Consider the following 20957-nt stretch of genomic DNA (forward strand, 5'->3'; position numbering starts at 1 on the left):
GAAAAGGTAATAATATTCCACTTATTTATTGATTCCAACGCAAGTGCAACGCTATCGGCTATCCAAAATGTGATGGTAGAGTTGGTAGTACACACACCACTTACGTTCGTTCGAACATTCTACCCGCCGGCTGCGTAGCTGATGCTACGACTATTTCCGGCACCGAAAGTTTGCCTTTTAATTTCAGTTTTACGGCTACCGTCCGCTTTTATGGGTGTTAGAGCGCTTGGACATCATAACTCACAGGGTCACAAACCTATCGTAGCCAAAAACCAATTTGATGTCGGTGCCAAATATACTACTCCGTGCGTGCGTATACGCATATAGCGGTTCCCCACGATGGGGAATAAAAAGGAGGTGGCCGCTACATAGAAATGAAAGCAATAAATAATGCGTCCAGTTATTTAATCACTCCAGAAAGCATCGGGCGCTACGTGTAGCTTTAGCCCCACTAACTGTACTACTCTTCTCCTGTTTCGCACCCCGGAATATTCACGGAATGCTCGGTTCGCGGAAGAAAAAAAAGGTAAGCTGATACTACTACACTGCAAAGTCACCATTCCGTGGCCCTTCGGCATACGCTTCGGCTCGATCGTAAAGTAGTGGACCAGGACCGAACGGCACACGGTGGCCCGGAACCGCTGCTCCGTGGTGTGGTGATGGATAGCCGTCCACGGCATGGTACAATCCGTAGTGCACCCCGGTCGATGCAACCTAGTGCATGTACGCGCACGCGAACACGAAACAAAAAAAGGCCCGATTACTAACGAAAAGCTAGCGGACATACGAGCGCTCACCCGGTGGATTGCACGGTCACACGTTCTGAACTTACAGCGTGCTAGCTTACCCGTTTAAGGCCATTGATGGAAGCGAGCAACAGGGCCAGTTTTGCCATTAGGAACGCTTTACCGCTGAGCGCTGTGAGGAACTGGAACGCAATCGGCACGATGAACATACCGAATACGGTCACACCGAATATCATCATCGGAATCATCTGCTGGCGACGTCGGTGGCGTCCTGGTATTTTGAACAATGACGTAGTACATTTGTAGCGGTTAGGCAGAGGCCAAATGCGCGTTCGACGGGGGACCATAGTTGCATACCTTCAACACGCCACGACTCATGGGATGCGGAGGAGGGCCTTCCGACGAAACGTATAACCAGTACCTGTGACTGATCAGCGTGCTGCTGGCGTTGAGAGGCGAACACTGGACCTATCGAGTTGGGCAGGTCAATCTCCAGGACATGCGTATGGAAGAGTCGCCGCAGAGCACCCACGACCGAGTTGGTCCACGATTGTGCGGCAGATCGTTGGACGTCGTCGTCGTCGTTCGTACCTGCCAATTGTTCACTGTGGTTTGGAGAAGTAGATCGAATGCTGAAAAAAATCGTCAACGGATACGGTGGGGCTTTTCTTACTTGCTTGCCGTAGCGTCACCGGAGAGTCGTAGGGTATCAGCCCGCACTAGGTTGATGCCATCCAGCACGTTGATACACGGAACATACGCAAGATGATTGATCGTCGCGAGGCTTTCGTTTTTCAAACACTCCCATCGGGAGCTTTTCTGAGCAAGACACGCGCTGAGCAAGTCGTTCCCCTCCAGCGTCAGTTTGTCGAGCATTGAGCAGTTAGCCAAAATGGGAGTCAATGCGAGAAATCCAACCGCAACAATATCTTTCCACAGATCACTCCGCATCATGGCCGGCGTTGCGCTGATTCAATCAACCACGGGCAAAGGTCTTACTGATCTGCACTGGGAAGCCGATAAGCCGATGAAGAACGGCCGAGCAGAGAGCTTGACTTGTCCACACGAGCTGCACACGATATTGAGACCTGAGGGTCATCAATGGGCTACATTTTATACGCCCAATCTGGGGTTGCAGCGTCGAGCTTAGCGGAATTCAGTCAACCGGACCTGAACAACCTGGAACCGAACTACCCTATATTTTTCCAGCTCAATAATTTCCTTTTGTATCGCTTTCTAGAAGTCCGCCCTGTACTCCTCATGCCAGACGCTAGCTCAATTGAAGCGGTTGACCTTGGTTGACTGCTTGCAAAGATGAATGATTGATATCATACTGTGGTTGAACGACGTCTTAAAAGCCTGGTTATGCATCGACAGGTTTCCGTTGTTGTAATCACTCTCAAAGAGCCCGGCGGTTGGTGGTTTTAGAGACTTCTTGTAAAGCATCAAATTCGAACGGGTTATTCAAACCGGTGCTGCATAGTGAGTGCTGCTGCTTTCTTTCTCTTCTATCAACTTGTCTGCGTTCAATCAAACTCAAAGCGTTCGAAAATCGCATCAAAAACATTACACGGCCATTTCGAAAAAAAACACAGAACTAATCTGTTGCATCCATTTTCTTGTGTTCGTTTGTTAGTGTCTTTATTTGTCTACGCATCGGGCTGCTTAGCGGTGAGGTTACTTTGGTTTTTACTTTGTCCATACGCTTTATTGGTTTGTTTGTGTGTTTTGTTCGTACTAACCGTGTTTTGTTTGTGAAGGACAATATGAATTTATACATTTCATTATTCTACCATTCGCGTTTCTCCCTGATCGAATGCATCGATTGCATCGATTGCATCTACGCAGGGCGCTTTCATGTCACCCGAGGCACGGTCAAACTATGAGTATCAAATGAGTAACTATTTATAATTACGCATGAAACCATAACTACGAATCTAAAAATAAATCACTATCCACATGAAGCAAAGAGCAGGAAAACTGTACGAAAACGGATATAACAATTGCACTTTTCCTTTCCCGAATGAACACCCACACAGTGTTAAAATGTCCAATTTGCGACGTTATATGTGAACTACTGCTGCGCTACGCGAGTGAGTTAAATTCATCGGTAATGTCCTGGCGGTGTTAGGTTTGCGCTTAGATAGGCAGCATGATAGGGAAAATATGAGGGACGGGGGATTAGTCATTTAAAAATAAACGTCCTTTAGTACTGTTCCGATCCGGTAGTGTGTGGTGTTCATCACCGGAACGTTATGTTACGGAAAACGTTGCTCCAGTAGACGTTTATCATGAGCCTTGGCGCTTGAAGCGAGGCAAGCTGAGTCCAAATTTGGTCTCGATACCGTTCAACATTGGTAGAGCCGCCTGATAGCCGCCAATGTGATCCGGATTTACGCGCTCCAGACTAACCTTCGCTTTCGCAACGTCGGACCCGGCCGGCCTGGAACCACCGAAATCAACATACAGCATGCGTTGCAGCAACTCGTAGGTGACGAGCGTGACACCGAACTGGGGTGATGAGCGAAATACGCGCGCTGAAAGATAAGGGTTGGACAAAAAACAAGAACAATCGTTTCGACAACAGAGCAATGGTAAGAATTCACCACTACTACCTACCGACGGTACCCTTCCAGAAAGCACGTGGACCTTCTTCGGCCATAATCTTCCGAACTGCGTCCATCACGCCGCTGTAGGTCGTCTGACCGGTCCGCGCTACAACCTGAAGCCTTGTTTTGATCACATCCGCCGGTGTCACGAGCGATGCGGCCGGTATACCGGCGATAGCACCTGCTGCCAGCAACGTTAAGGGATGGTTGTAACCCTCGTCGTCGGCGAACAGTGCCTTAGTATGGGCATACATCGGAAAGTAGATAGCCGAGAATGGTACATCACGCAGTAGACAGGCCCGGGCACCCTTATAGAGCCCGAACAGGCCAAGCTCACGCACCACACTTAACGCGCGCACCTTTGCACCGCCTGCAATCTCTCCGGCAACTTGCAACCGGATTTTAACAATTTCTAAGGGATTAGTGAATATCACTTGAGAAGCACCAGCCTTAAACAGTAAAGGAGGAAGAAACAAATAATGCAACAGTAATATCAGTGCGCTGTGTTGATGGTAATCGCTGTAATGTGTTTTATAAAAATAGTTTCTTTAAGCGTTGCTGTACTCCAACACTTGAGATTTGCAAAACGTAGCGATGCGGGTGAACATCTCCCAACAAATTTCAGTCAGGTTCTGGTCAAACTTCACTCAGTTCGTTACAGAGTGTACATTGATCAACTGTAGCATCTGAAGTTTCATAGCCGGCAAAATTGAATGCTCTGGCCCTAAGAGTCTCATTGAATTCATCATATTGGAAATCATATTGGATATGTATTCCTACTACAGTTACCAGAAAATGATGCTACAAACTATTTAATTGATTCATACTGTCGCAGGTAACCACAATGGAACAACAGTGCGATAGTTTGGATGCACAAATGCAAAGATTCGAACGGAAGCAAAACTGAACAAAACTAAAATTATACATATTTTAAACCAAAGAACACTTACACAGCCACCGGCCAGAACTTCGGCCCAAGTTGGTATGTTTCCCTGCTTGTCCGTTAACTTATCGCGCACTAGATCGTTTACCGTTAACTTGATAGCTTTCTCTGGAGCGACCCCCATTAGCTGTGGCACCAACCCACGGTACAATCCTAAAACCCCTTCGTGACGGATCACCTGTCGAGAAAACAAAAAGGGCAAATTAGATACCACGCCAGATTATCAGAAAAAACTGCAAATAATACAAAAGTACGGTACGTCGGAGTCAAAGGAATGTTAAACCCACCTTTTTGCAGCAGTCCCAAGAATTGCGGTAAGCAACCTCACCAATAAAGGAACCAGTTCGCTGATTTTGCATTCGAGTTTTAACCAAATCGATAGGATAGACGGCCGTGGCACCGACGGCTGAAATTATCAACAGAAAAACATGAAACATTCAACGGTTCTAGCTGGTCCAGTGTTTATACCATCACCTACCACCAGCTACTGAGCCAAGCGTAAAGCGATATGTGCTCTCGAGCATTTGTATCACGAACGACCGGTCCGCGGGTGACTCGACTGCACGAATCTCCGCCAATCGGTGTGTTATGTTTTTGATGTAATGTTCCGGTGCGATGTTACTTAAGTCCGTGTACACAATCCGTCTGCAAAACCGTGGTGGTTATCCCAAAACATCAAAGTTTACATAAGAATCAACGTTAACAAAAGAGGTCAAACTATATTAAGAGAGCATACAATCAAAAGGGTAGTGTCTAACTGGGGGGCTTGGGCTTGGGCTAATAACGGCTGTGCTTATTTAGTTAGTAGTCTAACTATAGTTAAGCAAAATATACAGAGCAAAACTGCTAAACATTTTTCAACCACATGCAAACTACACAAACAAAACATGTATGCCTTTGCTAAATATAACATACTGTCCCTCTAAGATTAAAAAAAACATATAATATGCAACATAGGAAATCATGAACATGACTATGACGAGATTACGAAATTGACTATGACTAAACAAAACTGCGAAAATTGTGCACATTTCGATAAACACTTACAATACACAACTTACGAGTCTTGTATTTTTCGCAATAAAATGAAAAGTAAATATGAAAACATAGGCTACACTTACACAGATATTTGGTGTACTAGATCAAATGTGTAAAACATTGCAGAAACATGTTGTAGACAACAAAGCATACACAGTGAATGGCAAAAGTAAATCGTCCAAAAAGCTCCCAAAAAATCTACAAAGTATAGATTTGAAAAGCACCACACTCGTTCTCAAATGAAGGATTAAGCATAGTAAAAAATACCTCGTCAACTAAAGTAATACATTGTTACACGCGCAGTATATCGTAAGCTTGAACGGGCTATTGGGAAGGTAGACAAAACGATGACAGGAGACGCTATTGTTGCAACTTGCCTATTTTTATCTTTCGTTTTGCTATGTCGCCACCAAATAGATGCTCTAGCGCACGGGTTGATCGCGAAAGTTAGTCAATGTTCAGCGGTACAACATGTTGAAGGGTTAGTGTTGAATTTTATAAATTAAAGTTTTCATGAGTGAATTTTTTAAGACGATGTCAGTGCCCGTGAACCAAAGAAAGAAGATAAGGGAAGAAGATAATTTACTAAAAAGACAAGTGAAATAAAAAAGAATAATTATCTGCGGAATTACTGTCTATAGCGTAAATGAAATAAAGAAACGGGTATCTGTTGTAGTGACATTTCCTCGATTTAGTGATAATTTCGATTTACATATCGCCGCGTGTAGAATGTAGCTGTTAGGCGTTGTTTCTTCCCAAATGACGCTCAGTCGTTATGACGTTATCGGAATATAGTGACACAACAAGTTACACCCAAACCCATCATTCCATAAACGATAAAACACTAATAAGTGAGATACTTGTATGATAGTTAACAACGGGTCACACAAAAGCAGATAATGTTAACATAGAATGTTAAGACAGAACCGGAAAACTACCGGATTTCCGGAACACGGATGTAGAATGCCATGGCTGAACCGGAACACGGAGTGCTTGGGACCATCGATTCATTGTTGCATTTCTGCATCGCGGATTTAGAAGAGGCGTTTGTACAAAAACAATGATTCAAAGAGCACATACAACGAAAGGATTACCCGAAATCCCCACAGTCCAATATTCAGACAGCGCACGCCAGTCGTAACGCATCGCTCTAGAACGTAAGCCTACCCACTCTGGTGGATCACACCAGTCAGCTGGAACAGGATGTCGATCTCTAGTGGAGTGATTTGGCTCATCATTTGCGCCGAATGTAGAATCTCGTCCTTGGTGATGGGCTCCAATCGGTTGCCACTAGTCGCGTTCAGGTAAACACGTTTGATAAGCTCCATGTTGTTAAGCAGCGAATTAAATGCCATAAAGTAGGGAAAGCTTACTTTATGCCCTTCAGTGACCTGCCAAAAAGAAAAAAAAATAGATGGACGAGTAATGGATGGATAAATGCGTTGTCAAAAAACCGTGCTGAGTGGCGGCCACGCTCACGTTCACTCACCGCTATCAAATTATCACGGACCTCACTGGTCAGCAGGTGCTTTTTCACATTCACCATAATATCCTGAAAATCGAGCGCCGAGATAAACCCGGAGCCGGAGGTGTCCTTCAAGCGGAACGCCTCCATCGCACACTCCTCATGGAAATCGTGCAAGAACTGGCTAAATTCGACATAATTGATTACCCGCCGTCGGTCCTTGCCGAAGTAGAGCTGTATGAAAGGGCCGTCCAGTTTGAACGGGATTTTAGCGTGCAGATCTGTCTTTTTAAACACATCGACAAACTCACTGTACGTCACCGAGCCATTGCCGTTACGGTCGAACAGCTGGAAGGCGGTTTTGTACAGGGCGTCCGGAGTGCACAGTAACCCCTCGAACGCTTGAAACTCTGCGAACGAGATTAGCCCGTCCTTGCTGGTGTCGGCAATGCCGGCGACAAGATTCGTCGATTCCTAAAAGTGGTTGAAAAAGTACAATTGTTGGCCGCCAGGTTGAATGCAGGTGTCGGTTGCCTCGATGTGCTATAGTGAAACAGCGATCGAACCTCATTGTACGATTGTCCCAGGAAACTCCTGACGAAGTCCTCGCTGGTCATGTGCGGCTCTCCATTGAGCTGTTGCGTAGCATATTTGCTAAAAATCTCTCGCAATTTCTCGGTTGTGGCACGCTTTATATGCATTGGGTTCTGTTTGAAAATAAAGAGAAGAAAAAACAGTACAGTACAATTGATGATACAGTAGAGAAAAAAGGGAAACGGAAAAAGAGAAACGCGAGGATGAGGTAATATCGACCAATTATAAAATGTTTGTAATTCTTTTCCTTCCTTTGGTTCTTCTGCCGTTTTCCGGCGTCTACAACCGCCGAGCGGTCCTTGCCTCCAATGTTTGTAGTTATAATTGTTATTATCTACATACACCCAAGCCGAACGATGGGCATACGAAAAACCACAGAGCTGAAATATTTAAAAAATAAAACAGACTGTTTTGCTCGCCTAATCGATGATGGACAACAGGCATTCAATGAATCTTTTGAACATTATATAACCGAAAGGTACACACTTTTTCATCTTTCTCCTCGTCACGCTTCGCGATAGATGACGACGGTTGTTTCATGTTGTATGGAGAACGGGAAAATAAGTAGATTGTGCACAGGATATGGGTCGTTGTTATTACACAAACCACACACACACACACACAAAGTTACAGGCACTCAACTGCAGAGTAAAACCGTGAAAAGTGAGCTAAATCGTGTAGTCGCCGGATTTTGCTAAATAGTATGCACCAATCCAGCATAACAAAACAGCATACACCGAACGGTGGCCGGAGAATGCAGTTTGACAGCGGGGGGGGGATGATGGTGTACATTCAAATTGGACACGAAAAATAATCCATATCAAATAGCTTCACTCCACTTCCTTGGGCAGCAACTTCGGGTAGCGCGATATTGTCCAATTGAAGGAAGCACAAAGGGTAGTGAGAGCTCTGTAACTACTACTCGATTAGGAGCTCCGGAACAAACGACTGAATGACCAGCAACTATCGACAGAAACGTGAACCACAGGTGGGTGCTTCGGTCTACCAGAGTATACGCAATTTTTCGGCAAATGAAAATCATATACCGCACACCTCCTTCTCCCCCTCCCCACCCGGCATCTTGACCACTTACTCACATCTAGCTCGTCGGCTTTTCACGTCGACCGGGCCACATAGTCACAGAGCAGCGAAAAGTATAAGCACTCCACCCAAAAAAAAGGGAAGGAAAAAAGTTACAAATGCGACTAAAATAAATGCCGTTGCGCCTGCGCTCTGGGAAAATACGCGACGGAGATCGCAAACGGGTGCCGTGGCTTCGGACACACAGATGTCCAGGGAGCAGTCGTGCGTCATCACAACGGTTGTACGAAACGGTGCTGGTGGCGGAATGGCGACGGCTCCCCATCAACCTCCCCGGAAGATCGTTGTTGAAGGCGCAGATGTCGTCAAATCAACCAACGTGCGTGAATCAGTAGGGACACAGGAGCAAATCTTTTCCTGTAGCAATTGTTGCCGTAGCAGCACATTTTCGTTTGGGTGCTTGGTGAGTTGTAAGTACAGCAATCTAATCCAACCCGTCTAAACATTTATTAAAGCATCAACAAATGCACGTGCTAGTGCATAGCTGCTGCAATCTGCAGCAAACTGACACTCCATTTCGCAGCATAGTGCCAAACTGTTTTGTTCATTAGCGAGGTAATATCAACTTATTCTAAGGCATAAAAACACCCGGCCCAGCTGGCAGTTTGTCTCATCGTTACGTCCTTCGGAAACCCGGGCGATAGTTATGTTCTTCGCATGCAAAGGATCGGAGGCACGCGACCAAAACCGGACCGGACCGAGAAAAAAAACCGTTTTCTTTTTTGGCCGAAATGCCGGGAAATCAAACCGTACTATCCTTGAGCGCGCTCGTACCGCCGCGTTGACGTTCACGAAGGGAATAACAAGGCCCCAACCAATCACGAACAAACATTACATCTGACCTTAAAGTACCCTCCGCCGAGCGCGATAGGCATTGCTGAAGCAAATACAACAAACAAAAATCCAAATTCAACGGCAAGGATGAATGGACAGAGAAAAAAAACATGAGTGAAACTGGGGCAACACTAACGACTTCGAAGTCCCACTCGGATTCTCGGAAAGACCCATTGCCTATCATCACAGCATAAAAAGCGTATAGCATTTATGGGGGTGTAGGAGGGCGCAGAAGCCGTCCCCAAACAGCTGACCGAAACTGCGGGGTCAAAGTCATTCGACCGACCCCTCTACAGCTGTTTTTTTTTCTCATGTGAGATAAAATGAAAAAAAAACCGCAAATCACACATCATGGCACACAGGCACAGCGTGGCTCGTAGTTATCGGCAAAGATAAGCGGGGGCCCTCTACCTGTCTGTCAAGATCCTGACAGACGGCAAACTGTTTGTGGTCGGGCGCCTCTATTATGTGACCAAATTTGCACCGATAGAACTCCAGCGACACAAAAAACCGATCAATTGTCTCGTACGTCATGCAAAGACACTAATTAGGGCACGGATAGATAGATGGCGCAGATGCATGATGATGATCACAAGAACAGCAATGCGCGGGGAAGCGATTGTGAATCTCGCAATCGCTAACGCTAATGCTAACGAGAATTACCTCTGATGCTGATCGTGACTCCAGCTTCATCGCTGCAAGTGGACTGCACTGCGGTTCCTACGTAAATTTCTGTCTCTCTCTCTCGCTCTTTCTGTGTGTGTAAACGGGTGCGGCGTAGGGGGGAGGATGGAGAGGGTGAATAGATGTGCGCTTCCGGTATCCTGTTGTACGAAGACGATTACCGACCACCGACAGGCGTTGGAGGATGACGTCGACCTCAGCTCTGGGAGGAGAGCTTGTATACTGTCCTTCACACGACACACCGCCGTAACGTAATCGGGTTTCCAGCGCCACGACACGAGTACGCAATACGCGAGGCACAACACGCCACACTCACCGTGATGAATATAGAAGGGCAGAGCGACGCAGCGGTGGATCGAGGCGGGAAGGTACGTTCGGGAAGGAAATTTCCGTCTCAACGGGTCGCTGGTACGGAGTGCACTAATCACTGATTATGGCGGCGGTCCGGGCCGGCGACAAATGCAGCAACAAAGCAAACGACACAGCGTACCAATCACAGTAAGCGTTTGGCTGGGACTGCCAAGCCGATCCTTACAGCTCCAGTCAGTTAAACTGACACCACCATCATCAACACTACGGTAATCGCAGGCAACCTCGGGTCCATTGGTCGCCCTTCCTCGTGTGTACTTAGGAGCAGCACACTGCAACACCAGCTTACTACCTTTCACGCGTCAGAGGCCCCGAGGAGATGATGTTTCTTAATTCCGTTTCCGTTTGTTTCTGTGTGAGCGCTACTGCAGTGTTCTCAAGTTCTGCACGTCTTGCCAGTACAGTACATAACAAATTGCGGGGCACACCGGTGCACACAGTCTACACATAAGGTCGAAAGAGATGGAAAGAAGCTTCAAGCAGTAAATTTCTCAAACGATAATAACAACAACTATAGACACTGCACTCGCCGCCGCCGTCTCCTAAAGGCAGTGGAAAAACATCTGCTCTATACAAACCCGAGCCGTGGGCAGCAGACTTGCAAAACCTCAGTTACTAGGTGTGTTGCACACATGCTGTCATTTTATGCAGCGATATGTGTGTTTATATAAATTTGATTATGACATCCATTGTCATGCAGCTATGTTTGCGATGGTTCTTGTTCGATGTTGCTAATGAGCGCCTAATGATATAGTTTAGGATTCCTTGGTGGGACGCTATCAACCGCTCTTTGTATACATCAGATGCAGTTCCACTCTCTTTTCAATAACCCTACTCCTCTACCCCCGGTAAACTCCCAGAAACAAACGATCGAAGCAGCTGTGGTCTGATTGTCGCAGTCGCAGCACATTTGAACGTCCCACTCTAAAAACTGTGCACCTTGGTTGATTGAATTATAGCGATATGATAGACGGTTGTAGTTTGTAACAAGCTGTACAGGGAAACCTTCCTAGGCTCAACACAGCCCGGGGTCCACAAGGTATGTCCTGAGGTGCAGGAATACGAGAATTGCTGAAATACGAAAGTTGCTGACTAGTTCGTTTTTTTAAGTTGATCCCGATACCGGAAAACCTTTAAAATGCTTTCGGCAGCGTTCAGGGGACAACGCTGCTTGCTGAAGATGATGCCCTGTCTAGGAGAGAGTAGTCGCTATCAAGACGATCTCTATTCCTTCGTAGCGCTTCGGGTATTCATCGGAAGATGACCGTCTTCTCCGGTACCACTATGCCCGGGACCGTGATTCAGATTGTGAATTCAGGAGTGAAGATTTAAATTCGGACTCTAGACGAACACCTGACAAAACGAGTGCCGCTCTGTGATTGGGTAAAAAAATGTAGTAGTCACAAATCGGCCGTTTCGACTAAGCCTTACGCAGTATTTCGGCCACAAGGTGCCGCTAGTGATCCGTAATGTCGTAATACGCGTAACAAGTTGCCTAAGAAACCTCTCGCCTACAGGGCGCCCAAAATAAGCGGACTGTAGGCAAAGCTTGCTACCTCATAGACAAAGTCACTGAGGAACCGGCAGAAAAATTGCACGCAGCAATAGAACGCATGCCAGCAAAAAAGTGCGGTGTGTGTCCCCGACCTCTTCCCACTTTTTGCTGCAAACACGCCGTCAGGATATCACTGTCGCCGATCATCCTACTAGTACAATAGTTCTATGATGAAATACTGAGAAAAGATTCAAATTTTACGCCTCGTTCTGTCAAATTCAAAAGCTCTATCAAGTTCTATCAGCAAACGCTCGTCGTTATCCGCAATCCCGGTTATCCTGGTTTCAAAACTCGAGACCGGGGAGACAGGGGAGGTAGGCGCGGATCCAACAGCCCCGCTCGTAAAATTACATTGTTACATTACGCAGCAAAAGATTATGACATTATGTCTGTAGCAGGTCCAGACCTCGGCTCGGCGGTTATGATTGCCGCATAAGAAGAATCGCTTATCACGGCAGATGATCAAAGAAGAAGCAAAAACTGTCTAAACTAGTTCAGCAGTACTTTCTGTAAATTCTTCCGGCAGTTGCGCTGGCAGCTAAGCAGGTAAACCGCAAAATTTTACGAGTTAATATGATACGCAAACGATGCTCACCATGGTGTTGACACTTTATTGTTATAATAAACAAACCGACTCAAAGTGAGAATGGACTTACGCACGCACACTACCGCACGGGTAAATACTGTCCCCTCGATGTGTGTGAGTTTTAGGCTTCAATTTCTGCGTCTACACACCCATTGTATGGCCATTGTACACGTATGGATTCCCTTTTGTGTATCTACTTCCCTTTTTCTTTTTATCGCTTTCACTCACACTAAGATCACTGGCATACACGTTAACCTAACAGATGGCTGGCCAAGTTCGTCAAAACACCATAAAGTAAGTGCAAGAACTGCCTCAAGATTTGAACAAATACATAGCTACAACATACCTAAGGCTGTAAATTTTTCGGTGTCCGAGGTTTCGAGTAGATTGAAATCAATTTTAATAAACTTACCTGTATTATCTTATAACCTATACAGTAGAGTGATCTTAGAGACTCTCTATAGAGCGACTCTGACTTGACATGAACGCGGCTCGTGACCTGTCAGTCGCTTGCTGAAGAAACAGTGCACGGGACTATGACTAGGGTAAGGACAATAGAAAGTTTAACGCACAAGTAGAAAAGAGCTAGCGGCGTCGGCTAAACGGTAACTTAAACAAAACCATGGCACTACAACCGCCACCGGTGCAACTAGGTGCTATGGAACCGCATCTGCGACTGCAGAAGCTGGTTGCAGACAGCCAGCGTGTTTCGATCGACTCGACAATGCCCATCAACCGATACTACCGTTCAGGTAGCCAGATAGTCGAAACGGCCGATCGGTCGCTGCGGGAAGGCAACTTCGAAAAGGCATTCACCTTCTACCTGCGTTACGTGACGATATTTGTCGAGCTCATACTGAAACATCCGGGTTATCGATCGGTGCTACCGCATGACAAAAACCAGACGAAAACCAAGATCAAGGAAATTCTCCCGAAGGCGGAGAGCATCCGCGCGAAGCTGTTGGAGCGGTACGAAGGCGAGTACCAGCTCTACCTGCAGCAGATTCGTTCAGAACAGAAAAAGCTGCAAGAGGAACGTGCTCGTACAGCCGCCGAAAAATCGGGCCCTTCTAGCGCACCGCAGGATGCTAGGGACGTTGGACTGAGAGTCGGAACCATAATACCGAGCGCCCCGAGCCACAACATCATTACGGACACCGACTCCAAGCTAACGGAGCAAGTGCTTTATCCGAATGAATTTATAACCGGCGAAAGCGTTCCCAGCGAAGAGTTTTCAAAGGTACCCGATCCAGCAGTGGATAGATCTTTGAAACCGAAGCTACCGCTTGCGACTGGACCGTCCACTACCGGGGCAACCGGCTACCGGTCGATTACGGTACCGATGGATACCTTGCGAAAGTTTCTAGCGCTCACCGCCCCCAATACGAATGCCAACGTGGAAACGTGCGCCATTTTGGCCGGTTGTTTACGGCAGACGAAATTCGTTGTCACGCATGTGATATTTCCGAAGCAGACCGGAACGTCCGACAGCTGTAACACGATGTATGAAGAAGAGATTGCCATCGCTCAAGACCAGCACAATCTTATCACACTCGGATGGATACATGTGAGGGCGTTTAATTATTCGGTCAAAATAGATCATCGCAGTGTAGTGTCAGGCTAATTTTGCTTTTTGCTTTACTCCTGCAGACACATCCCTCGCAAACTGCATTTTTATCGTCTGTAGATTTGCATACGCACTGTTCCTATCAGCTGATGCTTGAGGAGGCAATTGCGATCGTTTGCTCGCCAAAGTATCACGAGTAAGTATTTTCACCCTTTTACCATATACTATACTATATTCATGCATTTACATTCAAGAACCGGATTCTTTAATCTAACACCCGTCGGAATGGATGCGATTTCGCAGTGCCGCCAAACCGGCTTTCACCCACATTCGGCTGGGCCGCCTCTGTTCGGGGTAAGTTTTGAACGCTAACAGAAGGCTATTTTAGCTCGAGCTAAAAGATGCTTTCCCGTATTTTGTTTCATTATTCCGTTTCTCATTTGCAGGAAGCCCAACACGTTGTACTGAATGATGCGGATACCGTAGAAGTGATTGACTTGCGATAGATTTTGTTAGGCCGTGGATGCATTCTGTTTGATATCGTTTATGCTTTAATATTTCATATGTACGTCTGTTGAATCGCTGCAGCGTAAGCAAGGCTGTCTAGCATTTCGCAACTTACGCACGCGTTGCAATTGTTGAATTGTATTGCAATTAATCGACGGCCTACGCACCAGCGTGCGTTGCTTAAAGTTAAGCTAGGCGGGTACATTGGCCTACATTGCTTGTGGGATTTCTTCCTGCGCTCTAGTTGTTCATTTAATCCTAGAGGAACGAATTGAGCCGTTATACGCTCTAGATGCAGTCAGAATTAACATGCAAATGTATAATATGATATAACATGTAAATGTATAATATAATACTTCAAGTTTTGCACTTAAGTAGCACTGTTAGAGTTCGAACTAACGTCTTTCGCATAGAAACCGCTGAATGCAGGGACCGACGGATGATCTACAGATGAGCAACACCAGAACATAGTATGCTGAGTAAAAACCAGTGACACCTTTTAATGATCTCATGAAATACTTGTACCGATCATGGAGTCACCATAGAATGTACTACTGATAGATGCACTATTTAAAGGCGCTCGACAAGTGTTAAATACATATGTTGGTAAGGGAGATGGGAGATGGTTTGCAAATACATGGGATGCATGATTATACAGGTGTGCTCAGAATGAAAGACGGAATGAAACATCAGTACACCAGCCTGGGTGTACTGACTAAGGGCGATCTTGCACCCCGACGAACTGGTGTTTTAAGGCAGAGTGTCTAGGCACGTTTTCTTTTCTAGTGCGACTTGGCGTCAAATAGAAGAAAATAATTTAGCTATTACAGAACTGTACACCTCATCTTCATTTAACTATATTTTGTGTAATATCGTCAACGGCCGGTACTGAGGGTAAATGCCAAATGACAGAAATAAGAAGATTTGTTTAAGTCATTTTCCTTGGAAAATCCATTGTATCGTATCCCTTAATCCAATATAGTTCCATCGCGACAGTCAATCAATATTTCCTTTTCTTATTAAAAAATAGTTTATTATTTATTCCTTATTTCCAATTTTATCTTCTAGTTTTGCGTATGTGAGCAGGTGCACGAACGCATGAGTGTAATAACCTTAACGCTTATTATTTTTCGTGATTTCGTTGACTTTGATGGACATTTTGAATTGTAGTTCCATGCGTCTAACAGAGATGTTTATTGTTGTGTTTACTTGAAGCATTCAAAAAAGAACATTTTGGCCAGCTAGTTTTTGATTTGTCGTGAAGGAATCTAATTTGTTTCCGTCTATTTGAAGCGAAAGGAAAAAGACAAGAAGTAAAACGTTATACTTATTATGATCCATGATGCACAAGTCCGTAATAAAACATAACTGCACATTCAATAAAATATGCTTTACATTCTCTGAAATCTTAAATTGATAATAGTCCCGTAAGGACTAAACACGTTCTATGAAAATGCGGAATCTTTATACGAGAAAAACAGCAAAACAGTACACTGAAGTCTGGTTTTTACATTTAAGCGTCGGATAATCACTTTTACTTCCGCTTTTAAGCATGCCTGATCAGGTTGATATGCAATCAGTTGAATCAGTCGTCAAAATTCGTTTGTGTAGTAACAATAAAATGAGCAGCGTTGGAAAAAAATAGGACATTTTAGCTGTTGGAGTGTTTACTTATCATATAGTGTCAATAGCGAAACGAAACACTTTCTTCTTTGAAATCGATTTCCTTAATTTTAAAGTTCAAAACTTGATTTCCATTACTAGTTCGGTATACGAGAACCAGCCATCGTAACGGCGTTACTTGTTAGAAACGAACCGAACCCTGTCAACATGTCAAAAATTTTCGATATTGTTAAAAACGATGTAATATCAGACTTTGGCAGTACAAAGTGGAAGTAATGTTAAATGTCAGTTTTGACGTTCGAATGCACACTGGATAATTTCGAATGTTTTAATGCTAATCACAACCGGAACGCGCCATTACTCTACTCTGGTAAACAGTAAATCTTATTTCGTGTGTAACATCTCCCAAAAAGTTGATAGCTACGTAATGAACGATTCAATCGAACCACTCGATAATGATGCGGAGCGTCAAACGAGTTGGTTCTTGGACGGTACCATCGTTCGCAATGTAATCGATTCCCCAGGTGGTGATATTTGTGAAAGCGGATCATGTGAATGGTACGGAAGTCCCAAGCGATTCCGCGATGTGCCTCCTTTTGAAGATCCCGTAGCTAGCGTTGATATAGACATATCCGCTATTCTGGCAACCATCGCCCCGACTGGGGCGGTCCAGTATGATGTTATGGAAAGCGAGACTTGCAAAGCCGAAGACGCTGAGATAGATGATCTGAACCATTCATCCTACAGTGATAACTCTCTCGACGATCCACACGGTGCAATACAGCCTATGTCCTGCTTCAGTGCTTCTATCGTTAGAGAACAAACTTCAACACCGTTTTCGGAAGTGATTTCGATAGGAGAATCCATGGCAAATAATCTCGTAGACTACTTACAAGAAATTGGTAATAGGTTTCCACCTTCGGACCGGCCAGACCATTTTCCACAGCAACCCGGATCTCTAGAAATGAACGCACCCCTTGCCAGCGAAAAACGGTAAGACTGAACAACCTTTTTACCTTAAAATACGCTTCCTTATATTGTAACCCTCTATGGTTTTCTCATTGAAAACAGGCCGCAGAGAGGGACAAAGAGGCGAAATTGGAAATTGGAAATGGAAAACGACCTCTCGTCGTTATTTTTAGTGCACACACGAGAAAACCGAGCGAGATTCGAATCAGTTTCTAACTCTGTGCCGAAAAATGATTACTCGAAAACAGTATCCCCTCTAACGAACGCACGTCACAACGCCCGAGGCGCACGTGTGTCTAACAAATTTGTGCCCGATGTTGAAAAACATTTGAAGATAGATGCGTCGGCTCAATTGCAAAAGAAGAAGCAAGCCGGCTTAAAGAAAAAACGCTCCCCGCTGCGAATTGTGCACACACGATGCGGCCGAATGTCAAGGCCACCCTGGTCAACCAGCAGTAATTTGGTACATTCCGATATCAATCCGACAGGTGAATCAGTGCCAGCCCCAAAGTTCGTGGACAATGGTAACACGCAAGCACCATCCTATCGCGTTGATAAACGTCATAGCCCCAACATTCCACTTGAGTTTAAATGTGGTACTTGCCAGAAAACGTACCTGGGAGCCAGGATGAAGACACATTTGGGTAAATTTCCAACGCATGTGGCGCTCAGTGAAATGATGGCCCTCAAAAACGTTCCACCAGCCGATCCGGAGCGGACTGCCCAACACAATGAATCACCGCCCAAAGCCACTAAGACGGCAGAGATACCCTCGCGGCTTTTCCATCATCTGATGCAGTTTTTAGCAACGGTGCCGGAGTACAATCGTTGCGAGTGGATGATCCAGGAACTAAGTGTGTTTGTAGCGCAAGTTAGGGAACACATCGCGCTGCTTATCGCGCCAGACGCAGACGCAGGAAATCTCGTAGACGCATGCATCGACCAGAACGTGGCAGATATTTTACGCCTGAGTAGCGGAACATATCGCTTTCGTCTAGACAACCTGATCTCGAATTTGCAAGGACCAGCACTAAGGGGTGAGGAGCCTTGGGCAACTCCGTGCTCCGACCTTCTCTGCAACTTCGAAACGCCAAGGAATGGTGAATTTGACCGCTCGCTCAGTTTCGTGGAGGAATTTTTCGCCTTGTTGTCGCAAGAGGACAGAGCTGCTTATCCAAACATGTTTCCGCCTGACGATACATCAGAGGTTTATCCCATAACAAATTTGTATTAAATTTGGAAAAAATACTTTTTTGTTTTTCTTACCGTTCCGTTACCGTTTGGCATCACTAACCTATCCCTCAACAGATTTTATTATTTAATTTTGCTCAAGTCCATGTCTATTGATGAATATGTTTTTGATAATAGGAAGAGTACAATTTCGCTGACTATTTGAAGTATATAATATATGTACAAATAAAATACCACTTGGAAATTGAAGTACCAAATACAGCAAAGCAACTGCTGTCTAGCGCATTGAGGTGATATTGCTAAAAAGAACAAGATAAAAAAAAATAAGGGTGTGCCCTTACTTCATTTCGAATTTATTGCACGAATTTTATTAACCCGCTTTTTACACGTTACCATCATAGGTCGCGATAGAGCGATTCTTAGTAGGCAAACAAACTAGAAACCGAGACTGTGGAGCGCATAATAGCCAAGTTAGGGTTCATATTCCTCGTTCTGTGTTCAATCGCCCGTAATGTTACAACATCCTGTTGTTGCATCGCTCTTGTGGTAATGTTTTGTATCTCTGCCGGTCGTTTGACTTATCACTGGTCGTTCATTTTGATACTGCTTTCTAGACCAATCCGCTGCCGTTGCCTGCTATTGTGGTTCGACTACTTTTTAACCTTACCTTTTTCGACTACTGTTTTTGGTTGGACTCTTCTGCCGTTACTCGTTGCTGCAGAAGCTGGATGCGATGCAGGTTCGCGCAGTCAGTAAACAGTTGCACCTCGTTCGTGCACCGTAACGTCTCGTGCTGATTCGCCCGGTAGCATTCGATCACCTTTGCCTTTAAATCTTGGCATGGTGGCAGCTGCTGCCTTACCGCAGACGTAGCAAAACGCTTCTTTACATCGACAACCTACCTTACCAGAATAGACGGCAGTATTGATTAATAACAGTGTACAAGGATGCGCCGGTTTCGGAAACAACATGTTTGGGCCAGAAACCTACCGCTTCATTGTATTCTTTTTCTAGCAGCTGATTCGTTTGCTTTAGGTTCGCTTCTAGTGCCTTCAGACGGTTAGTCCAGTAGGTATCATTTTCGCGCAACTCGCGTTCCTTCTCCTGCCGGACTTGCATCGACGTAAAAGGCACCTCACCGTAAAATGCCGTTGCAGGAGGAACCGTATTCGGGTACGAGCTAGGGCCAGTTCCGATGGATGGTCCATCGTCGGATGCACTCGATCGCTGCGCTCGATTTTCTATGAAATGAAAAAAAACAGTGACTACAGTCGCATGCACTCTACATTCAGTTGTAACATATTGCATAATCACAAAATCGGACGCATATTTCACTCGCACATGCCGTTGAGGTGGAAAGCCGGGACCTAGTTGATGCTGGAATGCATGCTTGCTTGATTGATGCCGTCGGAGGAAACGATTGCAACCGAACTGAAGGGCAGGTTGTTGTCGTTTGATAGGATTGGCACCATTTACGGCGTTATATTTACACCAGCTCGCTAGGGTTCGTTTCACTCACCATTTGCCTTCGACGGTAAACCGTTCGTCATCCGCTTAACCACATCATCTGAGATGTCTATCACGCCGGTTGTGTTCGGTATTACAACCGTCCGGGCATTGCTGGATGCAGCCCCCATTATTGCACAGCAACTAATTCCAGCAAATAAGCCAATAGTTGGTTCGGTCAGTTACCGCGAAATTAAAGTCTGTTATCCACCAGCACTTCTCCTATATAAAGTCAGAGCAATAGGTCTTCGAGGCAGAGGTTCCAAATGTAAGGTAATTAAAGATTTTAACAACAGTCCTCACCAACATTGCGTGACGATGGTTGTCAGCATCAAAGCCGTATAGACAAGTACAGGCGATAGTTTTTTTTGTGCAGACGCCTTTCGTTACGGTTTGTTTTTACGGGCGGGGTTGTTGTTCCCGCGTCAATCTCCCCTGTCACGCGGGTATCGGGATTCGAACCTAGGCCAGCTGCGTGATAGTTACGTTACGTTACGGACTGCTCTATCCATTTTCCTGGCCGTTAGTCCTGGTTTGGCCACCGTTTGGGCTGCTTCATCAAGCTTATAGTCGCTTATGCGACATTTCACACTTAAAAAATGCTTTGGCTGTTTTTTGTTTGTTCCATTCGTTTGTAAGTTTCAGAGTATTAACTATGGAAGTTAACAAAGAGTAAATTTGGCACATTTTACAGTTTTTCTTTGCCAAAGGCAAACATTCAACCTAAGCCCCTGAAATTGAAAACGAGGATGAAATGAGCTACATAAGCTACATAAATTTAAACTTGCATTAAACAGTTCAACTTTACGCCATCATTCGTTTTTCTCTTGTCCCAACGTTTTCTTCGTTATCTCCCGTTTCCCATGTTCCATCAAAGACAAAGTTTTGTGAACAATAATTATCTTTTATTGTACTGATTTAAACAAAAGTTATTTGTTCTTTTTATGAATTTCCGAATGAAGTGATAGTTCGAATGTTTTTCACCGGTATGAATGCGAATGTGTTCCTTCAACGCTGACGACTGCGCACACTTTGAAGGGCATTACGGCCACTGTTGGTATTAGTCCTAC

At 45.2% G+C, this 20957-nt stretch overlaps 5 protein-coding genes across 6 annotated transcripts; 2 read left to right on the plus strand and 3 right to left on the minus strand.

Annotated features, from left to right (window-relative positions):
* Positions 1-131: 131 nt before the first annotated feature.
* LOC128278454 (uncharacterized) lies at positions 132-1796 on the minus strand. The gene is made up of 4 exons (XM_053017187.1): positions 1420-1796; positions 1104-1351; positions 848-1017; positions 132-714 (listed from the first exon to the last, which is right to left on the minus strand). Exons 1-4 carry the CDS (start codon positions 1698-1700, stop codon positions 541-543), a joined length of 873 nt encoding a protein of 290 aa, XP_052873147.1. The 5' UTR covers positions 1701-1796; the 3' UTR covers positions 132-540.
* Positions 1797-2368: 572 nt separating this feature from the next.
* Positions 2369-10758, minus strand: LOC128272281 (calcium-binding mitochondrial carrier protein Aralar1). 2 transcript variants are annotated; one of them, XM_053010070.1, is made up of 10 exons: positions 10180-10758; positions 9994-10084; positions 7368-7508; positions 6826-7275; positions 6504-6727; positions 4777-4943; positions 4586-4704; positions 4306-4476; positions 3366-3804; positions 2369-3283 (listed from the first exon to the last, which is right to left on the minus strand). In XM_053010070.1, the coding sequence occupies exons 2-10, from the start codon at positions 10021-10023 to the stop codon at positions 3036-3038; spliced, it is 1989 nt and encodes a 662-aa protein (XP_052866030.1). In that variant the 5' UTR covers positions 10024-10084; positions 10180-10758; the 3' UTR covers positions 2369-3035. The 2 variants fall into 2 exon arrangements, with proteins under 2 accessions (XP_052866030.1, XP_052866022.1); XM_053010062.1 differs by having other exon boundaries at positions 9994-10758.
* A 2287-nt stretch (positions 10759-13045) lies between these two features.
* On the plus strand, positions 13046-15941 carry LOC128279157 (STAM-binding protein-like). Its single transcript, XM_053017879.1, has 4 exons — positions 13046-14091; positions 14175-14287; positions 14346-14445; positions 14538-15941. The coding sequence occupies exons 1-4, from the start codon at positions 13147-13149 to the stop codon at positions 14595-14597; spliced, it is 1218 nt and encodes a 405-aa protein (XP_052873839.1). The 5' UTR covers positions 13046-13146; the 3' UTR covers positions 14598-15941.
* A 1170-nt stretch (positions 15942-17111) lies between these two features.
* On the plus strand, positions 17112-18553 carry LOC128270239 (uncharacterized). The gene is made up of 2 exons (XM_053007644.1): positions 17112-17214; positions 17293-18553. The coding sequence occupies exons 1-2, from the start codon at positions 17186-17188 to the stop codon at positions 18422-18424; spliced, it is 1161 nt and encodes a 386-aa protein (XP_052863604.1). The 5' UTR covers positions 17112-17185; the 3' UTR covers positions 18425-18553.
* Positions 18554-18705: 152 nt separating this feature from the next.
* Positions 18706-20086, minus strand: LOC128267920 (MICOS complex subunit MIC19). The gene is made up of 3 exons (XM_053004877.1): positions 19901-20086; positions 19372-19622; positions 18706-19279 (listed from the first exon to the last, which is right to left on the minus strand). Exons 1-3 carry the CDS (start codon positions 20016-20018, stop codon positions 19058-19060), a joined length of 591 nt encoding a protein of 196 aa, XP_052860837.1. The 5' UTR covers positions 20019-20086; the 3' UTR covers positions 18706-19057.
* Positions 20087-20957: the final 871 nt, after the last annotated feature.

This window comes from Anopheles cruzii, chromosome X, assembly GCF_943734635.1.
Source record: "Anopheles cruzii chromosome X, idAnoCruzAS_RS32_06, whole genome shotgun sequence".
Classification (NCBI taxonomy): domain Eukaryota; kingdom Metazoa; phylum Arthropoda; class Insecta; order Diptera; family Culicidae; genus Anopheles; species Anopheles cruzii.

Coding starts and splice junctions, on each gene's coding strand:
- LOC128278454 (XM_053017187.1), bottom strand. CDS start 1,700: ATGATGCGGAGTGATCTGTGGAAAGATATTGTTGCGGTTGGATTTCTC. Junction 1,018..1,103: donor TGAGTCGTGGCGTGTTGAAG/GTATGCAACTAT, acceptor TCAAAATACCAG/GACGCCACCGACGTCGCCAG. Junction 715..847: donor CCATCAATGGCCTTAAACGG/GTAAGCTAGCAC, acceptor TACATGCACTAG/GTTGCATCGACCGGGGTGCA.
- LOC128272281 (XM_053010070.1), bottom strand. CDS start 10,023: ATGAAGCTGGAGTCACGATCAGCATCAGAG. Junction 6,728..6,825: donor TCCGTGATAATTTGATAGCG/GTGAGTGAACGT, acceptor TCTTTTTGGCAG/GTCACTGAAGGGCATAAAGT. Junction 4,477..4,585: donor CTTGGGACTGCTGCAAAAAG/GTGGGTTTAACA, acceptor TTTTCTCGACAG/GTGATCCGTCACGAAGGGGT.
- LOC128279157 (XM_053017879.1), top strand. CDS start 13,147: ATGGCACTACAACCGCCACCGGTGCAACTAGGTGCTATGGAACCGCAT. Junction 14,092..14,174: donor TCACACTCGGATGGATACAT/GTGAGGGCGTTT, acceptor TTACTCCTGCAG/ACACATCCCTCGCAAACTGC. Junction 14,446..14,537: donor CTGGGCCGCCTCTGTTCGGG/GTAAGTTTTGAA, acceptor TCTCATTTGCAG/GAAGCCCAACACGTTGTACT.
- LOC128270239 (XM_053007644.1), top strand. CDS start 17,186: ATGAACGCACCCCTTGCCAGCGAAAAACG. Junction 17,215..17,292: donor CCCCTTGCCAGCGAAAAACG/GTAAGACTGAAC, acceptor CATTGAAAACAG/GCCGCAGAGAGGGACAAAGA.
- LOC128267920 (XM_053004877.1), bottom strand. CDS start 20,018: ATGGGGGCTGCATCCAGCAATGCCCGGACGGTTGTAATACCGAACACA. Junction 19,623..19,900: donor TTTACCGTCGAAGGCAAATG/GTGAGTGAAACG, acceptor TTCATTTCATAG/AAAATCGAGCGCAGCGATCG. Junction 19,280..19,371: donor AAAAAGAATACAATGAAGCG/GTAGGTTTCTGG, acceptor CTGGTAAGGTAG/GTTGTCGATGTAAAGAAGCG.